Source organism: Lepisma saccharinum, chromosome 8 (genome assembly GCF_977018435.1).
Source record: "Lepisma saccharinum chromosome 8, izLepSacc3.1, whole genome shotgun sequence".
NCBI classification, from domain to species: Eukaryota; Metazoa; Arthropoda; class Insecta; order Zygentoma; family Lepismatidae; genus Lepisma; species Lepisma saccharinum.
In genome coordinates, this window is record NC_139236.1 from 65,258,643 (window position 1) to 65,274,314 (window position 15,672).

General features: G+C 37.3%; 1 protein-coding gene across 1 annotated transcript in view; it reads right to left on the bottom strand.

Moving 5' to 3' along the window:
• The window catches only part of LOC145991075 (uncharacterized), a 122,567-nt gene that overhangs the window by 40,038 nt on the left and 66,857 nt on the right, over positions 1–15,672 (bottom strand). Inside the window, exons 4-6 of the mRNA XM_083126796.1 lie at positions 14,988–15,096; positions 12,734–12,896; positions 11,162–11,421 (exon numbers count right to left, since the gene is read on the bottom strand). Of these exons, the coding sequence (XP_082982922.1) occupies positions 11,162–11,421; positions 12,734–12,896; positions 14,988–15,096 (532 nt within the window). The remainder of the gene's footprint in view (positions 1–11,161; positions 11,422–12,733; positions 12,897–14,987; positions 15,097–15,672) is intronic.

Genomic DNA, 15,672 nt, shown 5'->3' on the forward strand with positions numbered 1-15,672 from the left:
GCACAGAGATAAAATATTAGGTAAGTGAAGAAAAAAGTGTTCGTTACAAAACTATTTTCATAATTAAGGATATTAACAGTCATGCACCCAGTTTTAAAATAATTTGACGTCATTGATGAATTAGTTCTCTATCGCCGTTTCGGTAATCTTATCTTTTGGTCGCCGACGACCCGGGTTAGTATTTTCGACAAAGAAACTCACTTGCAATATACTCTCGGACATTAATTTTGAGGTCTGTCATATCTGTTGTATTTTTTATGCCGCGTGTACTTGGATGTTTTAGGGTCATTCTGTTTCAATTCGACAAAACTGTTCCCAGATATTTTGGCGCCTAGGAAGGATTGTGGTTTGGCGCTTCCCATTATACCAAGCACCCACTTTTTATGTATGCCTTTCGATATTTTCTTCTTACATCATGGTTTGTGATGTTTACACCCTACAAATTTTGAAATGAGGACTCAAGGAAAAACTCATTCAAAATAATATTGGTTATATTTAAAGATTCATATTTTCCATTTCTCATTTTTAAAACTTGGCACATTTAAGAATATTTCAAGAGCATCTTTAAAAACGTACTATTATTACTACTTTGAGGAACAGAAAATTCCAAGTGCAAATTTCTCCCTCCCATATTCTTTTTTAAACTTTGAATGCTTCCCCTAGCGTATCCTTCGCTACACGATCTGCCTGGCCTGTCCGATTTGCACGAAAATCGCAACGCAGGATATTATACCAGAAACATTCATCCCTATGTTGATAATTTTTCAATTTTTCGAACATTCATGTCTAGTTTTTCAGCTATATCTTAGGATGCATTGAAAATTGAGACACCTGTAAGTCCTTGTTTTGATTGGAATTATTCTACGTTCAAAATCGAACTACAAGAAAGAATTATAATTATGAATTATTTTGAAATTTTCTAACTTACTTTTTTGACTCAGCCTTTGCTTTCGTCTCTTGACTTTTATATCTAGTCATGTGTGGTTATAGTTATTGATGTGAATTTCAAATGAGCAATAAATTCACTCTTAAATGTAGCTAAATTCACACACTTCAAAGCTTTCAATGTACGTGGTGAATATTGTGGTAGCAAATTGGAATTCACCTTAACACAGCCAAATCTCCCGCACTCTATATAGTCGATGTAACCCAGCATGTATTGACGTACACCAACAATGAAATTATATAAGAAAACGTTTCCAAGTGTATATTGAAATTATTTGAAGAGTCGGTACGAACTTGCTTCAACTTAACTCATGAGTATACCTCGTATAATCCTGTAACTAAATGGTGAGGAAACCCTTTAGTTGATGAAAACTGCTACTTTCTAGCCGAAGCTTCATAAAGAATAATGTGGTTATTCTTACAATTTATACTTACATACTTACATAATCTATACTCTCATGTTGCATTTTTAAAAACACTACAGATCTACAAAGTGAAAACACAGTAAAATACCAAAGCCATTTGTGCACTATAGATTTAAGGATAGAAAACCGTACTATATACAATACAAGGTTATATAAAAACGATTTATTTCTGGCCAAGAAAAACTACATAGATTTTCAGACACCAGAGAACAGACACAGACATCAGTGTTCAATAAAGTTTGCATTATGTACAGTGCCGTGATGCACAATAAAGAGGAATAAACAATAAAGGGAGAAAGGTTGAGAATACACATATGCTCTGTTCAAATAAATTATTGGTCACAATACATACATATCTATATAAATTGTAAAATAAATTAAATGAACCACTATAAAAAATTATAAAAATGCACATAACAAAAATGTGATAAAATGGCTCATGCAGTACCTTAAAACACTACTTTGTACTGTATTATTCTGCGTAGTTTACTATTTAATAACAAGCTGTAAAATGTTAATTTTTTTATGCTTATGAAGCTGCCTACCTTTTCACAGCTTTAGATACGATAATTCTACATAAACGTAAGAATCATTAAAAGCTTTCATAACATTAACCTTGTTTTTTTTTTAAAAAAAAATGAGATATCAAAATATAAAATATATACGAACCAACAAAATAAAATTTTCAAAACTTCAAAGTAATATATAAAAAATCTGAAAATGATAATGTTAACCTGTACATTGAGATATCTTGTAATATGTATGTCAGTTGAATGGTATAAACGACCTATTAGGTCCATTGCCCGTGTTCAATGAAAAATGCTCGAATGTTCCACTGTTGTGTCCATGGCTCTGGGGTCTGCCAGCTTGAGTGTTCGTGGCTGCCACATTGAACCCTCGGCTTTCCCTCTGCAGTTGTCTGTTTTGTTGATTAATGTCTGTGTCTGTTCCTGGTTGAAGGTGGAATTGTTGGGAATGAGGACGGAATTGATGTGACTGCAGGTTGTTTACAGGGAAACTTCTGGATTGGGTCTGGAACACTGGATTCACTTGCTGTGGGTTGTAAGTTTGGATGGTTCTGTACTCTGCGTTGTTAAACTGGTTAGTAAAGCCAAACTGTGGTTGCTGTTGCTGCTGGAAAGCTTGTGGGTTTTGGAACTGGTTACGAAACTGGTTATTGAACTGATTTGGATCATGCTGAAACTGACGAAACTGCCCATTGGTGTTAAAATTGTTAAAGTTAGTGCGAAAGGGTTGCTGGTTTTGCTGGGGTGTCCCGAAAGATGCATACTTTTGATGGTTGGCGGGCTTGTAAGTCGTTGGTACTGGTGGCTTGAATGTGGTGGCTTGAATTTGTTGCTGGAATGGTACAGGGTTTGCAAAGCCAAAAGCTGGTTGCTGGGAGAAGGTGTTAGCGTTAGTAAAGCCTTCTACTTGGTAGCTTCTTCGGGAAGCCAAGTTATGGTTGTTGGGATCAGAATTGGGAGATGGGAAACCGAAAAACAGTTGATTGTTTTGTGCACCTGCTCCGCCATTTTGGAACAGGGCCAACGCTCTCTTCTGGAATAAAACAAAAAAGGAAAAACCAAAGTTGGAGTGAGAATAAAATGTGCACCATTACCCAAACGAAGATAAGATGACTAACATTTAAAATAAGAGTGCAAAGAAAAGTGCATTTTCAGTTAAACCATAACCAAACTACGACTCTACATGAAACATAATTTTGTGAATGTGCTTTTAAAATTGCGCTACGTTTTGACGTGCGTAGAGGTAAAATATTACAAGCATCACAGGAATACTTCTGGCTACTTACGGACATATTTACTGAGGTATTGTTCTCCATTAAATATGATAGCATTGTCTGTCCAAAGGGATGCACTGAATGATTTGCTTTGACACACCAACTCAAGTTTCAGTGGAAACTAATCCAAGTAAAAACAAATACTCTAGCCTCTGATGCATTTACAGCTTATATATTCCTGACAAGAACCCACATTCGATGAAATTGCAGTCCAAATTACTGAATGGTTTTCTGCATTTTCCTAATATTACACTACATTTTTAATTCTGAGAATCAAATAAAATTATGAAATCATTATTTCAATATCAGCATAGTTATAAAAATTGCGTGGCATACATCGAACACAATAGTGTCTTAAAATAGTAGGAATAAGGGGAAAAGGGAGTAATTTAGAATTGTTGGTTATTTACAAATTTTAGCTACTTAGTTATCACATGATACAAATGATTAAATCTGTTATTATACATGATCTAGTATTACTAATAATCTATACCTACCGAAGAACCAAACACAGTATTCATGCATCTTTCAGTTATATGTACACAAACACACATATTTACAAAAATATACATTTACTTAAAACAATGTGCTACCCTAAGAATATTTGCAACATTATAACATTATAGTTATATTTTTGTAGACCTTCTTTATGTATATCGTTCGGATTTTGCGATACACTTGCTTTCAAGCACTTCTGGCGAATAATATTTTTTAAAAAAATGTTTACAAAGGTGTTCCATCTTAACACACTACATTTCAGCAGGCATTCTCCGTTTTACTTTTCTGGATACATTGATACCATTTCTTCATGCTCACGAATTTTGCAGATGTTTATTATATTATTTCTCTAGTTTATAATTTTTCCTCCTATTTGTATTTCTATGTTTTTACAATCTTCTGTGCATTTTGTAACCTTCTGAGACATCCTCCCCTATTTCTATCTCACCTTTTCACCTTCGATGAGCAATTGATCTCACTTCTAGCGTCCATGATCCAAATCGTAGCATTGTAATCAGAATTATAACACCATTAAGCCTTGTTTCCATGATTATGAAAAACTAAATATGCTGACCAAGGCAGTAATTTATTTTATTAAAAACAAAATCAGAAGTATAATATTTCTGTCTGCAGTGAAGTCATATGTGGTTGTTCACAGTAGACTCATGAAAATGGTGCTGCATATTTGGATATTTGGCAAAAGTTTTTTTTTATGTATATATTTTCTGCTCTAAAGCATTTTATGGAGCAATGAAACAAAATCAACACATTTGCATAGTATATCAGCTATCTACGTACAAACCACAACACAAGTGATAATGATGGTATAATATGTTTTAGTTCCTTAAGTTCTTAGTAAAAGTGATCAAATTACTTTCAGATTCTTTTAGCAAAACGTTATTTTAATCGCTACAGCAAATCTTTACGTAGGATATGTCATATTATTAAATGTAGAACATGATCAAATACTGTACTTTAGAATATTTGTTCCAAGTACTTAGGGCAGATTTTAGTTTGTCAACAACTAGACTAACATCCAGATCTATGATTCATGTATTCAAAGACTAGATTAACGTTTGATTGATTGATTTAGTGTTTTAAGTCCACTTTATGCACAGTAAGGCTAATCCGGATTGGACCTACAGCTTAAATTGGGATCCGAACCACTATGTGCCTCCACCGGGTATCGAACCCGGGAACCCTTGATTACAAGGTGACGACGCTACAATTGCGCCATCGGGGAGGATTTATTGTAAACACGCTGAAATACATAAAACTTATATTCTATTCTGAAAAGCAACCTTACATCATGTTCTGCCTTGTGATTTTCAACTTGCTTCCCAAAAAGAAATATCATTTATGTGAATTTTAGGGTGTGCTATGATAATTCCATAATGATACATAACATTGGCAATTTTCTCTCATTGTACTGTAGTAGCTACTAGTCTACTAATAATATAGAACACTATTAATATAAACTATTAATATTTTAATATTAACTGTTCGTGAAATTAAAAGTAAAAACTGTGAATACTGTAAGAGAAAGAATCAGAACTGCATAGAACCCTTAAATAATTTCGTAAATACGCCACTGACTAATCTTAAAAAACGAACAGAAGACATCTAAAGTGACAGCTTGAATGGTATCCTGTCAATATGTTTCGAAAGCATTGTTCATGGACTGCTTATGACACACTAACAATCAAGTTTCAGTAACATTGTTTCCTGGAGCCGTTTCCCCCGCGGGCAGCCTTTCACTGCAAAGGAGGAAACGGAAGCGAAAGGTCCTTCTTCCACCTCCCTCCCTGGTTAATAATAATGGCTGGAAACGGACAAGACAGTTTCGATGTTACCAGAGGCAGTTGTCTGGGAAAAGGGTCATGCTGCACGTTTCGATTCTTTCTCAGTTAGTGGTTAAATTTCTTCGGGCAGTGTGTTTTCTTCCTAAAAGTTGTTTTCTGGTTATTAAACGTTGTTGTTATTGGAGTCAAATTCACTTTCTACTTCCAGTTTTGCCGACATATCTGCACTACTGGTTGCAACAATAAGGATATGCCGTTGATTATTTTACAACACACAGGGCCACACCCAAGTAAGATTGGAAAATGAGATGAGGATAACTTTTTTGGTCGAACGGTAAATACTCGTAATTGACGTCACGGTCAGACTTTTTAGACATCCAGCGCCTCCCCGATGGCGCAGTGGTAGCGTCGTTGCCTTGTAATCAAGGGGTCCCGGGTTCGAACCCAGTGGAGGCACTTTAAACTGTAGGTCCAATCCCGATTAGCCTTACTGTGCATAAAATGGACTTAAACACCAAATCAAAATCAATCCATTCTTTAGACATGCGACAGTTCCTTCCTTCGCACAGTCATGGACACTTCTGGGTTGGAACGATTCCATTAAAAGTTAATGGAATTGTTATAACCCAGAACTGTCCGTGACTACAACATAGTTGCATAGAAATCAAATTATTTGGATTAAAGTCACAGGTACACGCAGAGAGGGAGCTGATGAGGCTCCAGCTCCTTCGGAAATTTTGAGAAAATCAAATTAAAAAAGTAAATTACTCGGGAAACTAAAGTGGTAACTGAAATCTCGTCTTAAAATGACACCCGATTATTTTTGTGTATTTGAACAACCTTTAAGATAAAAATGGTAATTATGAAATATTACTCATTCATACTAACCAGTGGCGACGATTGGATTTCAAAACTGGGGAAGGAGGAGGTCAAGGGCAGTTTAATTTCGCTTTGTAGATAAGATTTAGCATAGTGCGGGGGCAAAACGGGCAAGAAGCTCCCCTAATCGCTGCCACTGATACTTATACATGACGTATACCATGTGTGCTGCGCGGTAAGTCAGTGTGATTGCAGGCCATAATTAATGACATTTTAGTGGATTAACATTTTTGCATGCAAACATAACTTTCACAACATGACGTTACATCTTTCTATGAATCAATCAATGAGTTGTACACATTCACTATCAACATTAATATTTCAATATTTTGATTAGGGTTTCATAGTGGGACTTTTAGTTGTAACCTTACATTGCATTTATGAGTGTTATGTGACTTAACATTAGTAACTGTCGTAGTTTACTTTCTCTTGGTAGACAAGGTTTAGCATTAAGAGGCCATAGTGCGGGACCAAAAGGTGGCAAAATGTGGGGGCAACCGTCTTCCCACGCCCCCCTAATCGCTGCTACTGGTTACAACTATACCCTAAGGGTGAGCACCGTGCTCACACGTATACCAATGAAGAGCTAGTATAACCTTGTGCATGACGTAGCACAGGCGTCACGGCCTATGGGCAGTGATGTGCATCTACGCGTAAACAACGATAGTCTACATTCTACATGTAGACTATTTTATACACGTAGATTACATAATCTACGTAAACAACATGGCGAAAGGTGATGACTTAGCAAAGGGCGCCGTGGAATTAGAAAAAAAATATACTGCGTATCAGTTGCTGATGTGTGAGGAGAACTTTTCATACGCTTCCTTCCAAATTCGAACAATTCCTCACCTAGGATGAAACCTAATATAGGAAATATTCTAGTGTTTTGTTGGAAAAAGACCACTCTTGCCTCACGACTGCCATCTGTTGTTGTGCATACTATTTATCTTCTTTCATATTTAAAATTAGAAGACAAGAGAAATTTGTTGTAAATTGGATTCTTTTCAGTTCGTTAGGAACCAATATAGTTGAAAAGGTCACTTTCTTTTCATGAAACCCTTGAAAATTAATTTTAATGCAATTTAGATTGTCTACGTAGTTTATGTAAACTACAACCCAATGTAATTACGTGTAGACAACGCATGTAGACGTAAACTTATAGTCTACGGCACATCACTGCCTATGGGGATTCGGGGAAACCCACCAAATATTTTGCCAAATGGGGAACGGAGCGATAGGCTACATTGACTTGAGAAAAACAAACATGATCCAGTCTACGATATGTTTTACAATTTAATTAAGGCATCCAGTACTTCTTATTACTGTACTGAAAACAGCAGACCCACCGAGAGTAAAAACCAAGATGCAAGCCATCAACAGGGTTAAATTGAACAAACCCCATGCTCAGACCCCCTGCAAATGGACTTGTCAAGGGGTGCAAATCACCTCACATTTTACGTTAGATAAACGAGAAACACGAATGCATTTGGTACAAATGTTTTAGGCAGTTTTTTCGTGCAACGATTGCTTTGTGATTCCGAATGAAAATATATTCTCCAACTACACTATGAAGAGACGTATAGGTGCACCAGAACCCAAGAAAGACGCTTCTATTATGTCTTGGGTGTCAAAGAATAAGCCGGCTTTAGACGAAAGCATTTCCTTTAGCATTTTTCCTAGCTATGTAAATGCTTCCAAAAAATTCATAGCAGATAGTACTTTGCACGCACGCATATCATGTAACTTTTCGGTTAGCTTCTGCGATTATAACATATACAGCATGAACGGCACGTCGAGTTACACCATCTCTACTGAGTGCACAGTGTTTACAATTGAAACAACTAAAATATTCCTCCATACGTGTACAGTAAACGTTGTATTTAAGCAGCGCCATTGTTGTGTACATAATAAAGTTTTATACGAAACGTTATTCCTCTCGGTTCAATAGTTATCGGCTTTTAAAAATCTGAAGTGATACATTGTTTACATCTCGCACGGCCGCCATTACAACTTCACTCGTGACCTAAAGGTCGCTTCTGATTGGCTATGCTACGGAAATAGGACCCTGAGAAATGCCATGAAATATGCCATGGCATCTGAAATGTCATAAGATTTTTCACTTTACACGTTATCATTTTGGTTATGGCATAAATGTTAAGGATAATGATTTCGTCTCTAAGACGACAGAGAGAAATTACAATAGGGGAATTATTCGTATTCTTGACATCAAGGTAGGTGCATATCACTTGGTGCGTTGCTCAGATTCCCCCATGAAGATCTACGCAATAGTGTTTTTTTCATTTGGAAAACACACTAAGAAGTGAAATTTTGAAAAAGTTCTGACTATATATCAAGTGATATGAGCAAAATTGAGAATTTAATGTTACCTATTACTTTCAATTAGAGGAAGATTGAACATAACTGAGCATTATCGCATGATATCCTACGTGCTAAAATATGTGACTGCATATGTTTGTAGTTTACTATTTTTTTCAGGGAAACAAAATCCCCCCCAAAAAGAAAGAAACTTCAATTTAAAATTATATAACCTGCGATTAACATATTCAAGTAATAACCCCTGGCACAACAGCCCGGAAGGATCAGGGTTAGCCTACCGACTGCCGGCTTCACTCCAATCTGCCGAGGTGGAAGATCATGCAAGCAGTTACGGGGTGTCGTTGTTGTAGATTTATATGGCCGGCTTACGCTACTCATTCGTAACTCCCCAATTTCCTCACGATGGTTTTCTGAAATCTCAGAACAAGTTGTTACGCTTCACCCAGGAGACTCGAATCTGCGCGCGTCCCGTAGCCGGAGCCCAAAGCATGACGCCTTAAGGCCCGTCCCCACTATGCCAGTTGGCAAGGCCGCGCGCAAAAGCCAAGCAAGTGGGTACGTGTCGATGGCCTGTGTCGACAGGCCAGTTGCCAGGCCGATTCCAACCCGACTTGTAGCGGTTTTCTTCAAAGGAAATCGTGCCGACGCTCCAAGAGGCGGACGCACAGACTGGCGCCAAGCGTGTCTGGCAGGGTAGGGAAGGATTAGGTCTTTTTCTTCTGTGGAGTGCACAGACTCGCAAGTTATAGCATTATATAAATATAAAACAACATATAACTTTTTTTAAACCTTTAGAACACACGACATTGTTTTTTTACAAATGTTTAAAACGTTTAAAACACAGTGTTGTAACGTTTTTTATACTTGTCTACAACACATTTTGATAACTTATTTCAAACCTTTAAAACACACGACTTTGTTTTAACAATCGTTTGTTTTTTTACAATTGTTTAAAACGTTTAAAACACAGTGTTGTATTTTTTTAGACTTGTTTAAAACACATTTTGATACTTGATATTCGATGCTCTGGTTATTTGCGTGTTTTGTAACTGTCTTTTCATTCACTCCGTGTCATTTTGTTTATTGTGCACAAAGGTCTGTTCAGTGGCTGAAAAAGTATTTTCAGTTAACAAAGAAACATATCGTACCCGTGGGGCACGTTTAAAACACCTGGCTATCTTTTCTTTTCTTTATTTTTTTACAAGTGCTTAAAACATTTATGAAATTGAATAGTATGTGGATGAAACAGATTTGTTCCTCACTTGACAACTGCACATAGTTGTTAATGTCAATATTTTTTGTTGCAATCACGATGAAATATATTTCGGAAAACAGAGTAGCCCGCACGTGAATAGTGTGGATTAGTTAAACATTCTCGAACAGCTTACATGCGAGATGTCCTCCCCGATGGCGCCTTGTAATCAAGGAGTCCTGGGTTCGATACCCGGTGGAGACACATAGTGGTTCCGATCCCACTTTAAACTGTAGGTCCAGTCCCGATTAGCCTTACTGTGCATAAAATGGACGTAAAACGCTAACTCAATCCAACGTGGGGACGTCTATCGAGTTCGGCAGAGCAGAACGACTTTTGCGCGCGGCCTTGCCAGCTGGCATAGTGGGGATGCGCCTTTAGACAGCACGGCAAGGTGCGGGACAAGATATACAAGTCTTAACTTGAAATTATGCTTCCCGTCTAGTAGTTAATGTATGTATGAACTATGTATATTACTAATTCCTTTCTTGGTTATTTTCTACCTCTCTTGGTTAATCGCAACGATGAGGATGAACAATAAACTGATGAAACCAGTGACTGGACAGACAGACATTGAATAGAATTTGAACTTAGAACCTCTGGTTTCGTAGCACTACGTGCTAAACAGTGTTTGGAAATATACTGTTATTGTAATATGAGTGCATTACATGTGTGACATAGGTTTTTTCTGCCTGGTATTCACTTTGCGGTACTTGGTCATCCACTGCCCCTCTTTTGGACGCCAAAATAATGGCAATAATGATCCTACCGTGTTGTTTGCTGCGCAGGAGATTAATTGCAAACCATCCGTGGGAAATACACGATCAAAGCATACCCAATGTAAATGTCTGAATTAGTTACGTAGTTTTTGTTTCTTAGTTATATGCTACGAATACCTTATACCTAGGTAGTACGTAGTATATATCGTATAAAAGATAAGTTATTATTCTGGAAAGGAATATCGATAGCTCTAATTCTTGTAACTCTAGCTTCAAATTATTCAAATTTCCCGCTTTGTCACAGATGGATGGCTCTGCTAGCAGCTAGGTTTCTCTGCTAACAGAGACATCTCTTAGCGTTGTAACTAACTGGTTACGTTTCGTGTAACGATCTTTTTCAGAACGGGCTTATTGAACATTCCCGAGAAGTTCACGACGACACATCTCCCCAAAATGACATAAAACGATAATAAAATGATCAGGTAATTATCTTAGCTTACCTGCGGCGATACTCCCAGCATCCTGAGGGAAGGAGGGACATTCAGGGATTTTGGGATCTTGACATGGGCGAAGTCGACGGTGAAAGCCTCGCACCAAACGCTCATGTAGTCCACATCGAACACCGTGAGGTCCCCAGGGAGGGTGAGGACGATCGTTTTCTTGTCGTATCTTCTCAGAGGGAGCTCTTTTCCGTTCTCGTCCGGTACGCGGATACCGTTGGCGTCTGGTTTGCTTCCGCGGCCGACCCAGAACTTGGCATCTGAAAGAGAAGAAAGAGAAACTCAAAATTATAGTGCGGGCTTCCTCGATGGCGCCATGTTAACGCTACCACATTGTAATTCAAGGGGTCGCGGGTTCAATCCCCGCGGGAGGAACATTTCACAGTGGTTCAGATTCTACTTTAAACTGTAACACCAGTCCTGATTAGCCAATCTGAGCATAAAGTGGACCTAAATCAATACTTAAACATGCGAGCGCTAAACAACAGTCCCTGGAAAGTACTCGTACTTTCAGGCACGTAACCAGGGGGGCTGTGGGGGCTGAAGCCTTTGTAGTTTTGTTGGTTTATAAACCTGCCGCTTTTTTAATAATTAATTTTTACGTAGCTGAACTGAGGCTGCTCATAAGGGACCCCTCTGACCGAAATAAAATGCTGGCTACTGGCTACGAGCATGCGTACTTGAGAAGTAACTGAGGTTAAGTTACTTTGCTCAGAAAGTAATTCTATTATAGTAACTCATTTTGAAAATAACTTAGTTTAAGTTACTGTGCTAAAGAAGGAACTCAGTTGTAGTAACTCGTTCTGAAAAGTAACCGAGTTACTGTTATTTTGTTTAAAAGAAACTCAGTTATAATTACTCATTTTCAAAAGTAACGGTTAAAGTTACTTTCTTTAAAAAATAAGTCAGTTACAGTTTTGTAATCACTAATTTAGAATTACCTTCACATTAAAAAGTAACTGTAAATTACTTCACATGTTACATGTATGAAATAAATGGCTGCGTTTCTTTAGTGGCGACACACTCAAATATACACTACTTATCGTTAACGTATAATAATTAGGGTTCTGCATTGGACCACTTTCGCTTACTCAAACTCGATCGAATCTCCCACGCTGGAGCGAAGAAAACTGTAGATTCCGTAAGCCATCTAGCGTCATCCGTGCGAACTATTAGACGATCGAGCAAAAAAGCTTCGATGAAAATACAAATGTAAGCAATTTCGAATTCAAACTTATGCCTAAAAAATTTACGCCACGCGAGAATTTTGGTGGTAAACCATAAGTCTACTCTTTACTGTTAAAAGGTGCAGAAAAGTAAATTTTAATGTAGCTGTTACATTCGTTACTTGTTTTCTGCAAACAATTACCTGTTTTGAAGTTACACTTACTTACTCATTTCCAAAAGTAACTAGGTACAGTTACTGTTATTTGAAAGGAAAGTTGTTTCTTGTAACGGATGCAGAAGGGGGAAAATAAACAAAAGAAAGTAGCAACGGGAAATTTGCTTACTAATTAGCTTTGCCGCTGACTGTACGTACTCTATTTTTTTCAATGGATGATGGTATATTACCTGGAGCTTCCCCGTCGTAGGAGAAGTTGGGAATGAGAAGTGTCTGCGCATCGACGACCACTATGTTATCAGACGACACCCCGTGGATTCCAGACAGAGCGCCTATCTTCTGGGGTTTTGGAAAATCCAGGTTCCTTGGTATATTCACGTGACCGAAGTTTACCTGGAATGAGGAAACAGTTGACGTTTTAAGAAAGATGCCTCAATATGACTATTTATAGCAGAAAACAACTAGCATTTTATCTGTATTATAGGGATGATAGGGTGAATGAGACGAAAATCAGACCAGACATTTCGAAACTAGTCAATACGAGATCCGAGAACGAGACAGACCTTACTGAAACCGTGTCTTAAGTGTCCGATATTCTCTATCTCGTAGACATAATACTAATCGTATTTGCACATAAGTCACATATTTTTGTTTATAGTAATTATAAAAGTAATTCATTTGCGTCAGTTGTGAACCTTTGCTCTCGTATGACTTTTGGGATAAATTTCCGTTTTTTTAAAAGGACCGTAGATTTGAAACGATACAGCAACAAAAAAAAACAACTTTTGCTTTAATGACGTCTATACCTGAAGATACTTCACTCTTCCATTATAAATTGATAAGTATATAAGTGTGGTAATATTGTCGTTTGTATATTGAAATCAACATCTCTTCTACATTTTTAAGCGTTTAGGTACTCCATTTTAAATATTTTTACGTGTTAAGATTGGAAACGTTAAGGAAATTGTTATCCATAATTACTTCTGAGAGCGTTTTTAAATTTATCTTATGGGAGAAGTTAATTTTAACACAGTTTGATGTCAGGGGTTAACTCTAGTTTCCTTACATGCCTTATCTTAGAGCATTGTTTTACAAAGATATCTGCTACCATAAGTTGCCATTGCACAAATTTCGGAAGACTTATATCATTGTATTTTAAACTGAATTTCATTGTTGGATTTTCATTTCTCTCCTTGAATTTAAAATGTAACGTAATATATCAATTTTTTGTAGTCCTCGACTTGACGTTTAATTTAAAACGTATGCATTTGTGTTGTTCCTCGACTTGAAATATAACATTTTAAAACGTATACTTTTTCGACGGATTTATGCGTTCTATTAGAGTATCAGCTCAATGGGACTGAAAGGAATTAACGTAGTATCCGGAATAGAAATTGAAAGTGAGATAAAAATAGTAAAATACGAAGATACCGTGAATAATAATTACCAAACCTAAATAATGACAAAATTTGATTGAATTAATGGGAGATTGAATAATGAAGACCAAAAGAGTCAGAATAAGGAATGATTAGATTCGACAGTGTATGTGCAGGTGGTGAAGCTGCATGGTACAATAGGCCTGTTACGGTTGGCGTATTTACAAACCCTATAGTGCTGCAGAACCAGAGGTATATAACGCTTTCTTATTGGCTGTGTGCACCGGAAGTGTTTATGTTCCGTGTCCATTGTTCCTTGCTTCTTCATTTACAGCAAAAGTATGGAAAAATAAGCCTTGTGATTGTATATTAATAAAGTTTGTAATCAGATTGTCGAAATTATGTTAAGAAATATACGGTTATATAATAAAATATAATGTTTAAAATGCTATACGTTGGATATACATAATTTTCTCAATAGTCATTGGTAGTTACAATGTTTGCACTGATGTGACTTTAAATAGAAAATCATTCACTTCAAGAAGAGTTCTGATTTCTGTCTTCTAAAACATTAATTTAAATAATTTTGCTTAAAAAATGAACCTTAGAGTAGATGGGTTTCTTATCTAGTTGGGATGAATATCTGAAATCTACACTGTTAATTTGAACCCTGCCATCTAGCGTTAACTTGAAGGAACGCTGCATCAACTTCCGGAATGGCAGCCAATCAGTACTCAAATATCGCTGGAGGTTCTGCAGTACTATACGCTTACGGTTGAGATGGGTGGGGCATATGAAGAGAGAGAGGACAAAAAGTTTCGGCGAGGCCATACAATGCACAAGAAGGGCCAAAAAAGACTAAAAGTACGCGTAATAACAACTGGAAGGAGTAGGCAGTGAAGTGTTTGAGAAGAGGGTAGGATTGGAACATAGTAGAAGAGTAGTTGAAGAATAGAGAAAGATGAAGAGGAGTGTAAAGAAGAAGATAAGATTAGAACATAGCAGGAGGAAAGAAATGGAGGAAGAACAGGATATTGTCCGAGACTAGAAAGGTTATGGTGCGACTCTCTTTCTTTTACACGTTGTATAAAACATATATTTTGCTTACGGAAAATTCCCTGCACCATATGGAGAACCACTTGATGCTGTTGAGTGTTTTCCCCTCAGGTAATGTGAGAGTAATGTGCTTCTTCCTATATGCTCCCAGCACCTTCAACCTGGAAGAGAAATACAGAAAGTTTAAGACTTTAATCAATACAACAGTTCAGTAAACAATATGTGCAATAAATAGCTTGGTCGCGCAGGGTAGTTTATGAGTCAATACATTGTATTCTGGATTCTAGTGTCATCAGTAGTTCAATCAAACTTTCGATATCTAAGGAACTATTAAACGAACTCTCTGGCACTTCGCAACCTGGATATTTATTATCACAACCACACAAACTCTCTTTTGGGCGGTTCGGTACCCGGTGGAGGCACATAGTGGTTCGGATCCCACTTTAAACTGTAGGTCCAGTCCCGATTAGCCTTACTGTGCATAAAATGGACTTAGGACACCAACTCAATCAATCTCTATTGGGCAATACCAAACCAATCTTCAGGGGTGTAAGGGTGTGACCATTTTCTTGAGACACCCAAATGGCAACCTCACTTCCACGTAGCACACCCTGGACGGCAATTTTGCAGACTAACGAAGCTCTGGTGTCTGGAACCATGGCTGGTATAATCTTCCATGGGACTTTATTGTGTGTTGTCCATGTGTGCTTGTGATTGTCCCTTCATCTCTTTCGTCT